Raw genomic sequence first — 14804 nt, 5'->3', positions numbered from 1 at the left:
TTTAGGGACTGTGCACAGGGGTTCAAGCCCTAGGATCAGCACAAAACAAACAAAAACCAGCCAACCAACCAAACAAAAATTTTTAAAAACAAATAAACATTGATCTCCCATCTCACACCAGTAAGAATGGCCATAATCAAAATTATGAATAACAACAAAAGCTGTCAGGGATGTAAAGAAAAGCAAAACCTATTACACTGCTGATGGTAATATACACTAGTATAACTTCTATGGAAGGCAGTTTGGTGATTCCTCAAAAATGAAACAATAGAACTATCCTATTACCCAGAGATACCATTCTTGGCCATATATCAAGAACATCAGAAGTCAGGATATAGTGAAGACACTTATACTGTTCACCATAGCTAAGTTACGGAAAGAGCCCAGAAGTCCTACAATGGACGAAGGAATCAAGAAAATGTGATATATATGCACAATGTAATTTTATTCATGCATAGGAAAAATAATATGTCATTTGCAGGAAATCAGACAGACTTGGAAAAAAAATGTTAAGTGAAATATGGCAGGCTCAGAGAGAGAAACTGTACATGTTTTCTCTCATATTATGGAAGTCAGATATAATTATAAGCATACATAACCAAGTTCTATAAATATATACAAAAACAAACTAAAGGATGATGTATACTCAGGGGAGGATCTCTTTGGTATAACTCCTCTGGAAAACTGTTTAACAAATGAATACCAGAAATCTGAAACATTTGTCAACAGTGTGGGAGCAGGAGAGAAAACTAAAGGGGAGGAGGGCAGATGAATGGAGAGAGGAAAGGCAAGTAAATCATCATTATATACACATGTAAAAATGGCATTATATAACGTGAGGGTATGGATGCTATTGGGAAAGATGGAAGAAAATGATGGAAGGATTAATGTTAATCAAGATGTATTGTACTCATAGAATCTGACTTGTTGAGCTGAAACCCCCTTGTACATGTCCTGTCATCCCAGCTATGTGGAAAGTATAAATAGGAGGACCATAGTATAGGCATGTTTGAGCAAAAAATGAAGTCCTATTTTAAAAAATTAAAGCCAAAAGGACTAAAGGAGCAAAGCAAGCTGTTGAAGGCTTGCCTAGCAAGCTTGGGGCCCCCAAATTCAAACTTCAGTTAATGCTGAAGGGGGAAAAAAAAAAAGAGGAAGAAAATAATCTACCATCATTACTCTTGCAACCTGACATACTAAAGCTATAAGTCATCATCAACCTTTCTTCAATGGAAAAAACTTAAAAGTTTACTTTTCGGATTTTCAAGTATACTTTCTAGGTAAGAGAATTTTAAGTATTTATATAAAGTGTTATCAAGTAAGAATGTCATCTACCTTACTGTATCTCAACAGTGGATTCTTGGTACACAGTAGAATTCAAGAAACATTTGCTGAACTAATTTTATTATAATCTTCACAGTCAAATATTTTACAAAAATAAGTCTTTTGACTTCCATAAAAACTATAGGACCCATCAAAAGGAAAAGAAGCAATCAACCCTAAATACCTAGTATATGTGTATAATAGCTAAAGAACTTGATATTTCAAAAGCTTTCCACCTCTAGCTTTGTATATATTAATAATAGGAAAAAACCTAACTAGAATTATTCTTAAGTATAAAGCACTAACTTCTGAACAACTGGGTAGTATGACTGTGTGGAAGGTAAAAGAAATGCTAAATTCTCTAACAAAAGTTATATATAATTGTTTATGCCTAAAAAATAAAATCCCTGGAAGTACTGATAGGAAACTCAACAGTGACTGCCTATGACTAGAGATGAAAAAGGACTATACTTTTTGTCTTACTATATTCTTTTTTTTTCTTTCTTTTTTTTTATTGTGAAAATACTGTACAGAGGGGTTACAATTACATGGGCAAGATAGTGAGTACATTTCTTATCAAGCATTGTAGCCTCCTCCTTTGTTTACCCTTCTCACCCCTTCCCATCCTCCCTCCCCTCCCAGCCTTCCCCTCCCCCCAAGTTGTAAAGTTCGTTTTTGACATGACAACTTGTACTTCTCATTGTTGCAACAGGTCCTCCTGTATCCTTATTTAAACGACTTGTTTTTCCCCTTCCCCTCCACACATTATACTGTGGGGGAGGAACATACAAAGCAACAAAGAAATAATTTTATAATTGTGTTAGAAACAAATGCATGAAAGAAAAAAAAACATTTAAAATACATATCTTAGGGTTCGTTTTCCTAACATCATTTTATCTGACCTTTTCTGCTTGACTCATTTACTAGATATTACAAATAAGGGAAACCATGGGACCTATGTTTCTTTGGGCTTGGCTTACTTCACTTAATGTAATTTCTTCCAAGTCTTTCCATTTCCTAACAAATGGGGTAATGTCATTCTTTCTGATGGAGGCATAGAATTCCATTGTGTATATATACCACATTTTCTTGATCCATTAATCTACTGAGGGGCATCTGGGTTGGTTCCAGATCTTAGCTATGGTAAATAATGCTGCAATAAACATAGTTGTGCTGGTAGCTTTAGTGTGGTCTTGTTTATAAACATTTGGGTAAATGCCAACTATATTCTTTATGATAAGTAATAATACTGTGACAAAAGTTCATGGGATTAAAAAAAATCAGTTTTAAAAAATAAAAGTCTATTAAATCTGACTCAAAGTAAACCAAAGCTGAAGTCTTTCCCATGTAAATAATAGAAAAAGCAAGAATAACTAAAACACACTGTATTTTTTAAAGGGCAGCAGCTGGATGTTGATGTTGGTGGCTCATGCCTGTAATTCTATTTACTTGGGAAGCTGATATCTGAGGACTGAGGTTCAAAATCAACTGGGCAGACAATTCCAAAAGCCTCCTATCTCCAATTAATCAGCAAAAAGCCAGAAGTGGGATGGGGCTCAAGTAGTAGAGTGCAGAGCCTGATGAAAATTAGAGCTGGTCCTAAAATCTTTTTTTTTTTTTTTGGTCCCGTTGTGGGGCCTGAACTCTGGGCCTGAGCACTGTCCTTCAGCTCTTCAGCTCAAGGCTAGTGCCCTACCACTTGAGCCACAGCGCCACTTCTGGCTTTTTTCTTTTTGCTTATGTGGTGCTAAGGAATCGAACCCAGGGCCTCAGGCATGCAAGGCAAGCGCTCTACCACTGAGCCAACTTTCCAGCCCCCTAAAATCTTTTTAATAGTTAAAGTTGCTAGATAACCCCATGTTTTGGTGGGAAATAGATACTTAAAAATCATAAGAATTTAACCAGGTTGTCTGAATTTATATTTTTAAACAGTCCATACAGGAAAAACTTTATTTTCCAATTCATTTCAACAGTATTATATGAAAATATGCTTAAAATTCAGTGCTAAATATTAGTTTTTCTCTATTCAAAATGATTTATTTCCTTCCAGTCATAAAGAAGCAAAGTGCCTCAAGTGCCTCAGAGTAGATGGAGTGCCAAGATAATACAAGTAAGGTAAGTAAATGGGGTGTTAAGTCAAATAGAATCCTAGCAACAGCTTTATAGAAACTGTGTGCCTCACCACACCTGGTTAGAAAATACAAGGGAAAAAGCAATTTTCTTAAGCTGATAAAACCATTTCTAAATTACTCATTTTACTTAATACTTTTTTTACTCAATTCCTACCTCATATCTATTTTCTAAGATAGGAGAGGATATAGAAAATGGTCTCACAAATTTCAAAAAATTATTCAAAAAAAATAAAAATTTAAGACATTAGCCTGAGGAAAATTAAGAGTACATATTAACTGAAAATAATTTTGGATAGGAATTACCTGGGCTGTTGTCTCTTGCTGTCATCTGCATAAGAAGTGCCATCTGCTTTCGCTCAGAGAGTGGATAGCCAAAAAGTATGCTAACTGGTGTGGATTTCTTATTTCCAGCTTCCTTTTTTGTTTTCTTCTTTTCTGGACCTTCTTTCTCTGAAATTATTAATAAATGTGTAAGAACTTGAAACAAATACAAGTAATAAACATTAAGACTTTCTTGACAGATGCTATATATGTGTGTGATATATATAAGTCAAGACAAACAAAATATTTTTTCTTCTGAAAGCTTTGGAAAATATACTGTTAGGTTGCTTGTGTTTGCAGTGTTGGGTCTTACATGTACTCAGCAAGCCTCTACCACCTAACCCATGCTCCTAACTTCTTGCCTTGGCTGGCTTTGAACTCACAATCTTACTTACCTCCATCTTGTAATTTTACTTCCACCTCATAATTGGCTGGGATTACAAGTGTGCCTCACCATGCCTGGCTCGAAGATATTCTTAATTTGATTTTTGAGGCACTTGAAAATTTATTACTAAGCAAATTTTGCATTTTATTAATTTGTTCTATTTAAATTGACTATTTCAAAATTCCTTAAAACAATCATCCTTTGCAATCTGCAAGGGTTCTTCTATTTGCTCATCCTAGGAACTCTGTGGATAGTAAAATCTGAAGATTTTTAAGTCCCTTATATAAAATGGGGCAATATTTGTACATACTTATGCGAATTCTCCCATTAATTTTAAATCATCTCTGGATGTTTAAAAAACCCAAATAAACTGTAAATAGTACGTATTGTTTATGTTTAGTGAATAATTACAAAGAAATATCTGTACATGTTTAATAAACATGCATTTTTTTCTGAATAGTTCCAATGTATGGAAATAAGAAAGTCAACTTTGAATTACTCTTTCACTTACTATAACTTTATTTATATTACTACTAAACCTATACAAATGTTCCTTCAAATTTCTTTCTAAATTCTAGCCAGCCACGGCTTGTACAATCTTCTAAGAAGACTTAAGACAAGTCTTACCACATAGCTAATCAAAAAGAAAACACACCAAATCATTTTATTTCAGTTTTCTGGCAGTTGAACAGGGAATGATATTAATGAAAGCTGAAAGCAAGCAAATTAAGGATTTTGTGTGGCTGTATGTTAACAGAGATCTTAAAAAGCTCCAAAAGCCAGGCACCAATGGCTCACGCCTGTAATCCTAGCTACTCAGGAGGCTGAGGTCTGAGGATCACGGTTCAAAGCCATCATCTCCAATAAACCATTCAAAGACTCATTTCCAATAAACCACTAGAAAGCCAGAAGTGGTGCTGTGGTTCAAGCAGTAGAACACTCACCTTAAGCTGAAGGGCACAGGGAAAATGCCCAGGCCCAGAGTTCAAGCCCCACGACTGACCAAAAAAAAATGTTCCAAAATGTTTGCAAGTCCATGACAAGGATCAGAGTTAGGTTTTTTGTTTTTTTTTAAGGAAATTTTCTGGCAATGCGGCCAGCATTTTCTTTACACACCAAAAACTGCATAAACAGGTAAACGATAAATCTTATAGAACTTTCTGAAGTGATGCAGATGCATGTATAAGATGTCATGGTCTAAGCTATTTTCTGTGTAGGCATCTATTTCTGGGATTTCAAATTCAGATTTAGGGGCTCCTACAAAAATAATTTAAAAATTAGTAAAAATGAATGAGATACAGTGGGCTATCGACAGATATTGCCAACAGACAGGATATTCTAAAGAGAGAAGTATTTATTAATCTAGAAAGTTTCAAGAAGTTAATGAAAATTTGATATTATCACTGGGCATAAAAATTAATGAGTCTACAGCCATGCCACCCTGAATACGCCCGATCTCGTCCGATCTTGGAAGCTAAGCAGGGTCGGGCCTGGTTACTACTTGGATGGGAGACTGCCTGGGAATACCTGGTGCTGTAGGCTTCCGGGCATCAGTGGCTCATGCCTGTAATCCTAGCTACTCAGGAGGCTGAGATCTGAGGATCACAGTTCAAAGCCAGCCCAGGCAGGAAAGTCGTGAGACTTTTACCTCCAATAAACCACTAGAAAACTGGAAGTGGCACTGTGGCTCAAGTGGTAGATCGCTGACCTTGAGCTGGAGAGTGCAGCTGCGGACAGTACCCAGGCCCAGAGTTCAAGCCCCACGACCAACAACAAAAAAAAAGATTTTTCAGGTGTACTACTAAAATTACTTACGACAAACTGGCATCCCGATGGCCTAGAAAATGTGAGATTCTGATACTTAAAATTTGCTGTGTACAACTCACTCAAAAATCATTAACTTCAAACTTCTCCATTTTATTGAATTTTGATTTTACATAAAAAATATTTTCTAAAATTAAAATATTTTCAATATGATCTTTTACTTTCATGTTTCTCACTTTTTCTTCTAAATTTTGATGTTCAAAAAATATTACTCTAAAGTGATATATACCCACATTATAGACAAAAATCACAAGTGTGCTAGAATTCTGTGCTGACAAATAATCAAATATATAGCTATTGCATTTGAAATAAAATAAGCAAGTTGGATATATTTCAATTGTTTAAATAAAAATTCAAAATATCAACTATTTATTGCATTTGAAATAAAATGAGCAAGTTGGATATATTTCAATTGTTTAAAAAATTCAAAATAGATGCTTACATTCAATATGATTCTTTACCTTTTGAGTTACAAATAGTTATGCCTGAATTCATGTTTTATACAAGATAGTAAAAAAAAGTATGAGACTATAAAATCCCAAAGTATATTTTTTTTCTAATTTGAACAGTTAATGAGACTTTGACTATTTAGGATCTACCTGATTTCCTCCAAATCACCCTAAAATAAAAAATGATGTATTCAAATGAAATACTATATGACAGTCTCCTGACTTTGGTAACTAAAAAGAAACCGAATTTTTAATGTTTAAAAATACATATAATTACGGGCTGGGAAGGTGGCTCAGTGGTAAAGCGCTTGCCTTGCATGCTCGAGGCCCTGGGTTCGATTCCTCAGCACCACATAAGCAAACAGAAAAAAGCCGGAAGTGGCGCTGTGGCTCAAGTGGTAGAGCGCTAGCCTTGAGCTGAAGAGCTGAGGGACAGCGCCCAGGCCCAGAGTTCAGGCCCCACCACCGGACCCAAAAAAAAAAAAAAACATATAATTACAAACATGCTTATTCAGCATAGTCTACCACAGATTTTTTTGTTGTTGCCTCTACTAGATCAGGGTCTGAGCTTTGCTTGTTCAACCACTTAAATCCTATCTCCAGTTCTGTTTTTGTTTTGTTTTTGCTGGTTAATTGGAAATAAGAGTCTTGTAGTTCTGTCTGTCTGGGGTGGCTTTGAACCATGCTCTTCAGATCTCTGCCTTCTGGGTAGGTATAATTGTACTCATGAATGACCAGCATATAGCCAAACCAGACCTTTTTGAGGGGAAATCCCAGAGACTCACCACATTCAAAACAAATGTGATGAAACAGACTTTTATCATTCCTACATTCTGTCAAGGTTCTGAACTACAGAAATACAAATGCCATCTGGAAAATTAATGATTTCTCTATAGGTCTTATCAGAACAAATTGTGCTCAACACTCACTTCCCAATTAAGTGTATTAACAAATACAACATTTCCCCCATAACAGACTCTAAAAAGTGAAATAATAGAGTTAAAATCCAAATATAAATGAACACAAATCAATCTCATTTGTAGTATTCTGGAGAAAAAAAATGCTAGTATGATCTAGTTCTATGAGTCTCTATCATTGGAATGTCTTAACCTTGCTATTCTAGAATGATATTGAGATCATGGATGGCATTATCACATCTAGCTCTTTTGGGTTTATCTTATTGCTTGGCTGTTACCTTTTAGAAAGGAAGGTCTAATTCCACAGTAACTAAATATGACTTCCAATTTTGGTAACTAGGATGATTACTTGGTTTTACCATCCTCTCTATTCAAACCTATAATTTATAAATAAAAAATGTGTCATAAGCAGAACGTTTATTCCATTCTTATATAGTAAATGTTTATATACTGAAAACTGGACATAAATACCTAGGGATTAAATAGTAACATTTTGAAAAGTTTAGATACAAATGATAGCCCAGGGGCTGGGAAGGTGGCTCAGTGGTAGAGCGCTTGCCTTGCATGCATGAGGCCCTGGGTTCGATCCCTCAGCACCACATAAGCAAACAGAAAAAAGCCGGAAGTGGCGCTCTGGCTCAAGTGATAGAGCCCTAGCCTTGAGCTGAAGAGCTGACAGACAGCACCCAGGCCCAGAGTTCAGCCCCACAAAAAAACAAAAAAACAAAAAAAAACAAAACAAAAAAACCCCCCACAAATGACACAAATGATAGCCCATTTAAGAAGGTGGGGTATAATCAAAACACTTAGTTTCACATAGTAGAGAACACATGCTATATTCTGAATGATATTTACATTCTGCTGAATTTTTGTTTGGAACAATTATGACTCAATAATATATAAAAACTGAAGCAATAGCCAAATACATATTTCAACACAGTTAATGGTAATGTCACTCTCCAGGCAGCTAGTATTTTAATCCATTTATAGTTAAATTCAATCTGGACAGCAAAGTCAAAAGATGACTATTCAGCAGAAGAAAAATTCAAATGTTGTTTAAAAAAAATCAACATAAGATTACTGAATTGTTTTTGGTGATTATTTGATTGATAGTTTTTTATTAGAAGAAAAATACAGCTTTTAAACAAATACCAGAAGAACAATTTTCTGAATGTTTTAAACACAGGTAGGCAATACCATTTTTTTTCCTACACATGAAGTTTAATGCATTTCTCCAGCGATACCTATAAATTGGTTTGAAAGTTTTATGTATTAACACTCAACTTTTAATGTGACAGCAATCACTGACTGAACAGCAACACCTGATAATCTAATTACCTGAGTATGTCCTGTAAGAAGATATAAGTCTCTCCCCCCAATTTTCACTTGTATGTCCTGGGTCTGAATCTACAGAATGAGAAGAGACAGAAGAAAAGAACAAAGGCACACCAAGAGAAATGCAGAATTCAACCAACCAACATTTTTCAAAAGACTAACAGGTAATGACCTATCATTGTCTTTCCAAAAAGATTGCTTTAAAGATATAGATAAAAGTACACTTAAAACAGGTTTGGCCAATATATAGGATTTTAGTTTCTTCTACTGAAATTATCTTAAAAGTAGATAAATTTGACCTTGTACACTTCAGTAACAGACAATACTGATGTTGCTTATTAAAACATGCAGTCTCTGTTTTGATGTTACATCTTTTTCCCAATATCTGGTTAATTGTCAAATATGCAGTAATACCAGTTTTATGTTTGGAATTTGTTTTTAAAAGGCCACACTTTCTGTTCCGTAAGTGTCCAAAGTATTCAAAAGACAAAAGAAATGCAGTATCATCCTAAACAACTGATCTTTCTATAAACTGTATATACTTCAAATAGTATGAATTACTATAGTGATCATTACACTAAAGACATCTGAGGGGAAAACAGCCTAAATTAAACAAAGTTCTTCCATTGAGACTACAGAATACTGCCTAACAATGTATGATGGAAATTAAGACTGTAGAGAGATATTTTCACTTTTCTATAACATGCCATTTTCAGTCACAATAGTTACTCTGATCTTTAGAGTCTCAACTGACATATAATTCTCTTCCCAGAATCATTATAGACATTATTCATGGTATCAGTTAAGTACAATCAAGTGTTGAGAAAAAAGAAAAAAAAAATAGAGAACAAGTAATCCCCAAAGTATCTAAAAAATGTAAAGGTAAGCTGGGCACCAGTGGTTCAGGCCTGTAATCCTAGCTACTTAGGAGGCTGAGATCTGAGGATCATGGTTCAAAGCCAGCCTGGGCAGGAAACTCTGTGAGACTCTTATCTCCAATAAATCACCAGAAAACCGGAAGTGGTGCTGTGGCTCAAGAGGTAAAGTGCTCGCCTTGAGCTGAAGAGCGCAGGGACAGCGCCCAAGCCCAGAGTTCAAGCCCCGAGACTGACAGAAAAAAAGTAAAGATAACCTTATAATTTTGATAATGAGAAAGAAGATTTACTCAACCAAAATGGGGATCATTAATAACTTGGTGACTAATTCTAAAGGAAGTAAATGGATTAGCTAATAGGCTAATTAGATAATACAACTTTCAATTAACACATTTAAAACTGAATACATTAAAGCTTGCAAGTATAAGAATTCCAAGAAAAAATATATACATGAAAATATTTCATGAAAAGATAAGCAAAAAATTTAAATGGTTTCTATAGATTACAAGATAAAAGTGGTAATAAACTAAAAGCTTGAAAACCCTGAATCACATTTTTTGTTTTGTGAGTGCCCAAAGTATTCCAAAGATGTGAACTACAATATCATGCTAGATGACAAATCCTTTTATAAACTATACATATCAAATGGTATTAAATAGTTCATTTGAAGCAGACCATATTAGTGAACAGATTAAAGTTCAGTGAATGAAATGGACTTTTAATTATAAAATTTGACCTTATCCAAAACTTCCTCTGGAAATATCCAATCCACACTGACTCCACATACATCCTTTGACTTTACTGAAGTAAGTGTATTTATATTAGGGGCACATGAGTAGGTATTCTATCTAATTTAGGAGTTCAAAAATTAAAGCTTCCATATTTTGTCCATTAACTATTTCCTACTATATTAAGATGAGCCTATATGAGACAACTGTTATTAATGAGTCTGATGTAGGGTTAAGCAGAACAATTCTTGTCTGTCTGTCTGTCTGTCTATCTATCTACACACTTTATAATAAGGTTAACACATGCTAGTACTTCAATCTTTTAATGCTTTATTTAGGCTGTAAAATAATAAGAAAAATATCTACACTTAATGTTTGAAACTTCTATAATAATATACCTGGGAGAAACAGAAGTCAACCAGTAATAAGTTATTTCCATGAAAAGCACCAGAAGTGAGTATTTTTAATAAGCAAAGAACTGCATTATCTCCTACTGAACAGAGTTCTCTTTGAAAATGTTCTTTTCATTTGGGCACAGTAGCTCAAACCTCTAAGCCCTAACTATATGGGAAGCAAAGATTAGTAGGTCATGGTTAGAGGCTAGCCTAAGCAAAAATAAGTTCCAAGAAACTATCTCAATCAATAGCTGCGTGCTGAGTAAAGTAATAAAACACTGGTATATCCAGCTACATAATGAAACAGAGAAGGAGGACCATAGCCCAGGCATAAAGCCTGTATCTTGAAAATAACTTATAGAAAAAGGGGATAGGGAAGCAGCTCAAGTGGTAGAACTCCTGCCTAGCAAACATGAGGGTCCTAAGTACAATCCCTATCCAGTACTGCCAAAAAAAAGTTCTCTCCAAATTTTTTGAGTCACATTAATTAAGGCAAATCTTTAATGGCATCTTAAAATCTCAGTAAAAGCAGATTTCTAAGGCTCAGTAGAAAGATTTAATTTGAAATTTCAAGATGCTTTACAAATACCATTGGAAACAGATCATACTGTGCCTCTTTGAATTTTCTCATACCACATTACCTAAAAATGACAAAACACCACAGTAAGCAAGTAAAAAATGCTTACTGAGAAGATAATTTAAAAAGAAATGTCAAGGATACTTTTATCTTTCTAGTCACTTAAATAAGTAGTACTTTTATCATTCAGTTGGACATATTTATCTCCATAGATCTATCAACACCTCTCAAAAATGTACCCCAAATGTTATTTGAAATTAAAGAACACGCAAATTGCTGGCTTTGTAAGTAAACAATAATCACAAAGTCATGCACTCTTTAAAGAATTCAATGTGAGGGGCTGGGAAGGTGGCTCAGTGGTAGAGTGTTTGCCTTGCATGCCTGAGGCCCTGGGTTCAATTCCTCAGCACCACATAAGCAAAAAGAAAAAAGCCGGAAGAGGCGCTGTGACTCAAGTGGTAGAGCGTTAGCCTTGAGCTGAAGAGCTGAGGGACAGCACCCAGGCCCGGAGGAGTTCAGGCCCCACGACCGGACCCAAAAAAAAAAGAATTCAATGTGTGACAAAAGCAAAGTCTGCAAAGATGCTCTAATTATTCATAATAACAATTGCACATTTAATTTGGAAGCTAAGACACTGTTCAACACATGTGTATTAAGGAATTATGACTTTTCTGATGTCATGTTACTAGGAAATAAATATGATTTTATGACAGATAGTAAGGGAATAAAGTTGACTTTGTTAGAAACTTATTTTTTTAATTTTTATTGAGATTAGGTGATTATATAAATTTCACATATTTCACAGTATTGTGGAATAGTGATACTAAGTTAAAATCACAAACACATTTTAACGTTCACATGGCAAATTGTCATTATCATGGTCTATAAAGTTTGTGAATTCTATGAGCTTTGATGATACAACTATTTCTTCTACATCAGGTAATATTTATATTTCTTTCCTTTTGGTTAGTGTAAAGGTTGTTCCCTTTTTCCCTCTCATTCCCTCCTTCCCATCGCTGCCTTTGAGTTGCTTAGTTCAATTTCATCTATGTCCAGTGCAGCTGATGGGCCCCTCTGTTGTATGTTTTCCCGTTTCCCTCTGATTCTGTGTTCTCCTAGCTTCCCTCAGATGCATGCATATATATACACTATATGTGGTCAAGAACATGGAGTCATTTAGCAATGACACAACAAAATGAGTGGAAGTCCTTTGTTTTTCAAGTCCTGTTTACTTTGTCATATCTCCTTGCATTTTGGTTTTAGCATCTACGTATCAGGGAGACCATGTACCATTTGTTTCTTCACTCTTGGCTTACCTTGCTCAAAATGACTTGCTCTAATTCCATTCATTTCCCTGCAAAATGCCATTATTTTGTCCTTTCTAATGGCTGCATAATATTCCATTGTATATAGGTCCCATAATTTTTGGATCCACTCATCTGTAGTGGGGCATCTGGGTTGTTTCCGTATCTTGGCTATTGTGAACAATACTGCAATGAACATGGAGGTGCATGTGTCCTTGTATCCTGGTTCCAGTTGCTCAGGTTGGATGCCTAGGAGTGGAATGGCTGGGTCATAGGGGAGGTCTATATTTAGCTTTCTGAGATACCTCTAGACAGCTTTCCAAACTGGTTGTATTAGTGTACATTCCCACCAGTAATAGTCATTGGCTGAATTTAGGATGTACGCTATTCTGACTGGGGTAAGGTGGTATTTCAGTATTGTTTTTATTTGCATTTCCTTTACAGCCAGGGATGATGAACATTTTCTCATGTGTTTCTTTGAGAAACTTAACTATTAAAGATGATGAAAACTATTACAAATTACTGATTATACTTTATATAACAATATGCAATCTTCTCTTCTCACCAGTAATATCTCAATTATGACTGAAGGGGCAATATAGCTTGTTAAAGTATTTGACTTTTTAGACTCCTTTACATGTAAAATAATTTAACCACTGAAACGTAAGGAGAAGTTTCTAGGAGGAATACTCTTTTGTTGTTGGTCTCCCTCTACTACTTTCTGCTAAGTAGCAGCAGCAATTTTTGTGACTGTAAGAAAAATACTTGCTGGGCGCCGGTGGCTCATTCCTATAATCCTAGCTACTCAGGAGGCTGAGATCTGAGGATTGAAGGTCAAAGCCAGCCAGGGCAAGAAAGTCTGTGAGACTGTTATCTCCAATAAACTGCCAGAAAACTGGAAGTGGTGCTGTGGCTCAAGTGGAAGAGCTGAAGAGCTCAGGGACATTGCCCCAGGCCTGGCGTTCAAGCCTCACCACTAACAAGAAAAAAACCAAGTCTCTGTATGAGCTAAGGGAGGCAGAGCAGCAAGATAGAAAATAATCTCATCTCAAATAATCTAATTTCAAATAATGTAATCTCAAATCTCTATCAATTCTGAACTACTTTGCTTGTCCTTCTCATTGCAATATTTTAAAATTATCCTAAGTATTTAAGCCAGTGTTAATCCACTTCCTCATAGTTAAATAATGTACCACAAAGTGAGTTTGCACATTGTATTATTTAAGGATTATAATTCTCTGAAGCAGACATATATAATAAATAAATTGGCACTTATATAGATGAGAAAATTGGGACTGATATGAACTCAATTTAGTGAAGGCTTGTTTGCAGGACCATACAGGAACCAATATTGGTCAGAATTTAAAATCACTGATATTATTTACTTCTATTACAACTATAATAACTGTGGGATTCTAGAAAAGTTTGAAAGTAAAAATTAAAAGCTAAAAATAAGAGAAAAGACAAGTACAATATCTAGCTAAGGAGTAGTTGCTAGGTTCAATGATACATTGCTGTGTATATTGGGTATAATGAGTACTTAATATTCCATAGAACAAGAATTCTCTCAAAGGACAGAATGTGGGATAGATCCTGGAATGAAATAAAAAAAATTCATTATGAACACTACTATGAAAGAGTTGTAAGTATCTACTGGTGTGACTTCAAATTATGTTCAAATATGTCTAGCCAACCAGATATCTTTTTGTAAATATTAAGTACTAACTGGAATTTTAGAAAGGTTAAGACATATAAGCTGTCATAGAATGAAAATGAAAGGTTCCTCATTGAACGATGCCATTATTGCTCATTTGGAGAACCAGTGGGCCTTCTTGAATAATGTCTAGACATAAAGTGTAAGTATCTGATGACTACCATTCTCAAAACAGGCAAAACAATAGCAGAAAGACAGGAAGAAACAAATTGATATATACTATTAAAAAAAACTTTGGGATTAGTTTTACCTAACATAAAAAGAGAGTCAGGCGCTGGTGGCTCATACCTGTAATCCTAGCTACTCAGGAAGCTAAGAGCTGAGGATCATGGTTCAAAGCCAGTCCAGGCAGGAAAGTCTGAGACTCCAATTAACCACTAGAATAGTAGACGAGACACTGTAGCTCAAGTGGTAGAGCACAGGCACAGGCATTGAGCTGAAGAGCTCAAGGGCAGCACCCAGGCCCAGAGTACAAAGCCCCACCACCGACCCAAAACAAAAACAAAAAAGTAGAGAATGTCTATT

The 14804-nt window shown here is 35.3% G+C and overlaps 1 protein-coding gene and 1 non-coding gene across 5 annotated transcripts in view; one reads left to right on the top strand and one right to left on the bottom strand.

Annotated features, from left to right (window-relative positions):
* Ankrd12 (ankyrin repeat domain 12) overlaps window positions 1-14804 on the bottom strand; it is a 129578-nt gene that overhangs the window by 80608 nt on the left and 34166 nt on the right. For 3 of the 4 annotated variants that reach the window (XM_042683707.1, XM_042683706.1, XM_042683708.1), the window contains 2 exons: window positions 8690-8758; window positions 3759-3905 (listed from right to left, as the gene is read on the bottom strand). In XM_042683707.1, coding sequence (XP_042539641.1) covers window positions 3759-3905; window positions 8690-8758 — 216 coding nt within the window. The remainder of the gene's footprint in view (window positions 1-3758; window positions 3906-8689; window positions 8759-14804) is intronic. The other variant, XM_042683709.1, reaches the window with a different exon arrangement.
* On the top strand, window positions 5585-5703 carry LOC122110994. Its single transcript, XR_006147954.1, has one exon. It is a non-coding gene; the product is annotated as a 5S ribosomal RNA (ribosomal RNA).

Source organism: Dipodomys spectabilis, unplaced genomic scaffold, assembly GCF_019054845.1.
Source record: "Dipodomys spectabilis isolate Male_0828 unplaced genomic scaffold, ASM1905484v1 ptg000083l, whole genome shotgun sequence".
In the NCBI taxonomy this organism is placed as follows: domain Eukaryota; kingdom Metazoa; phylum Chordata; class Mammalia; order Rodentia; family Heteromyidae; genus Dipodomys; species Dipodomys spectabilis.
Note: the sequence above shows the minus strand (reverse complement) of the source record. Positions and strands in the feature narration are given on the sequence as shown.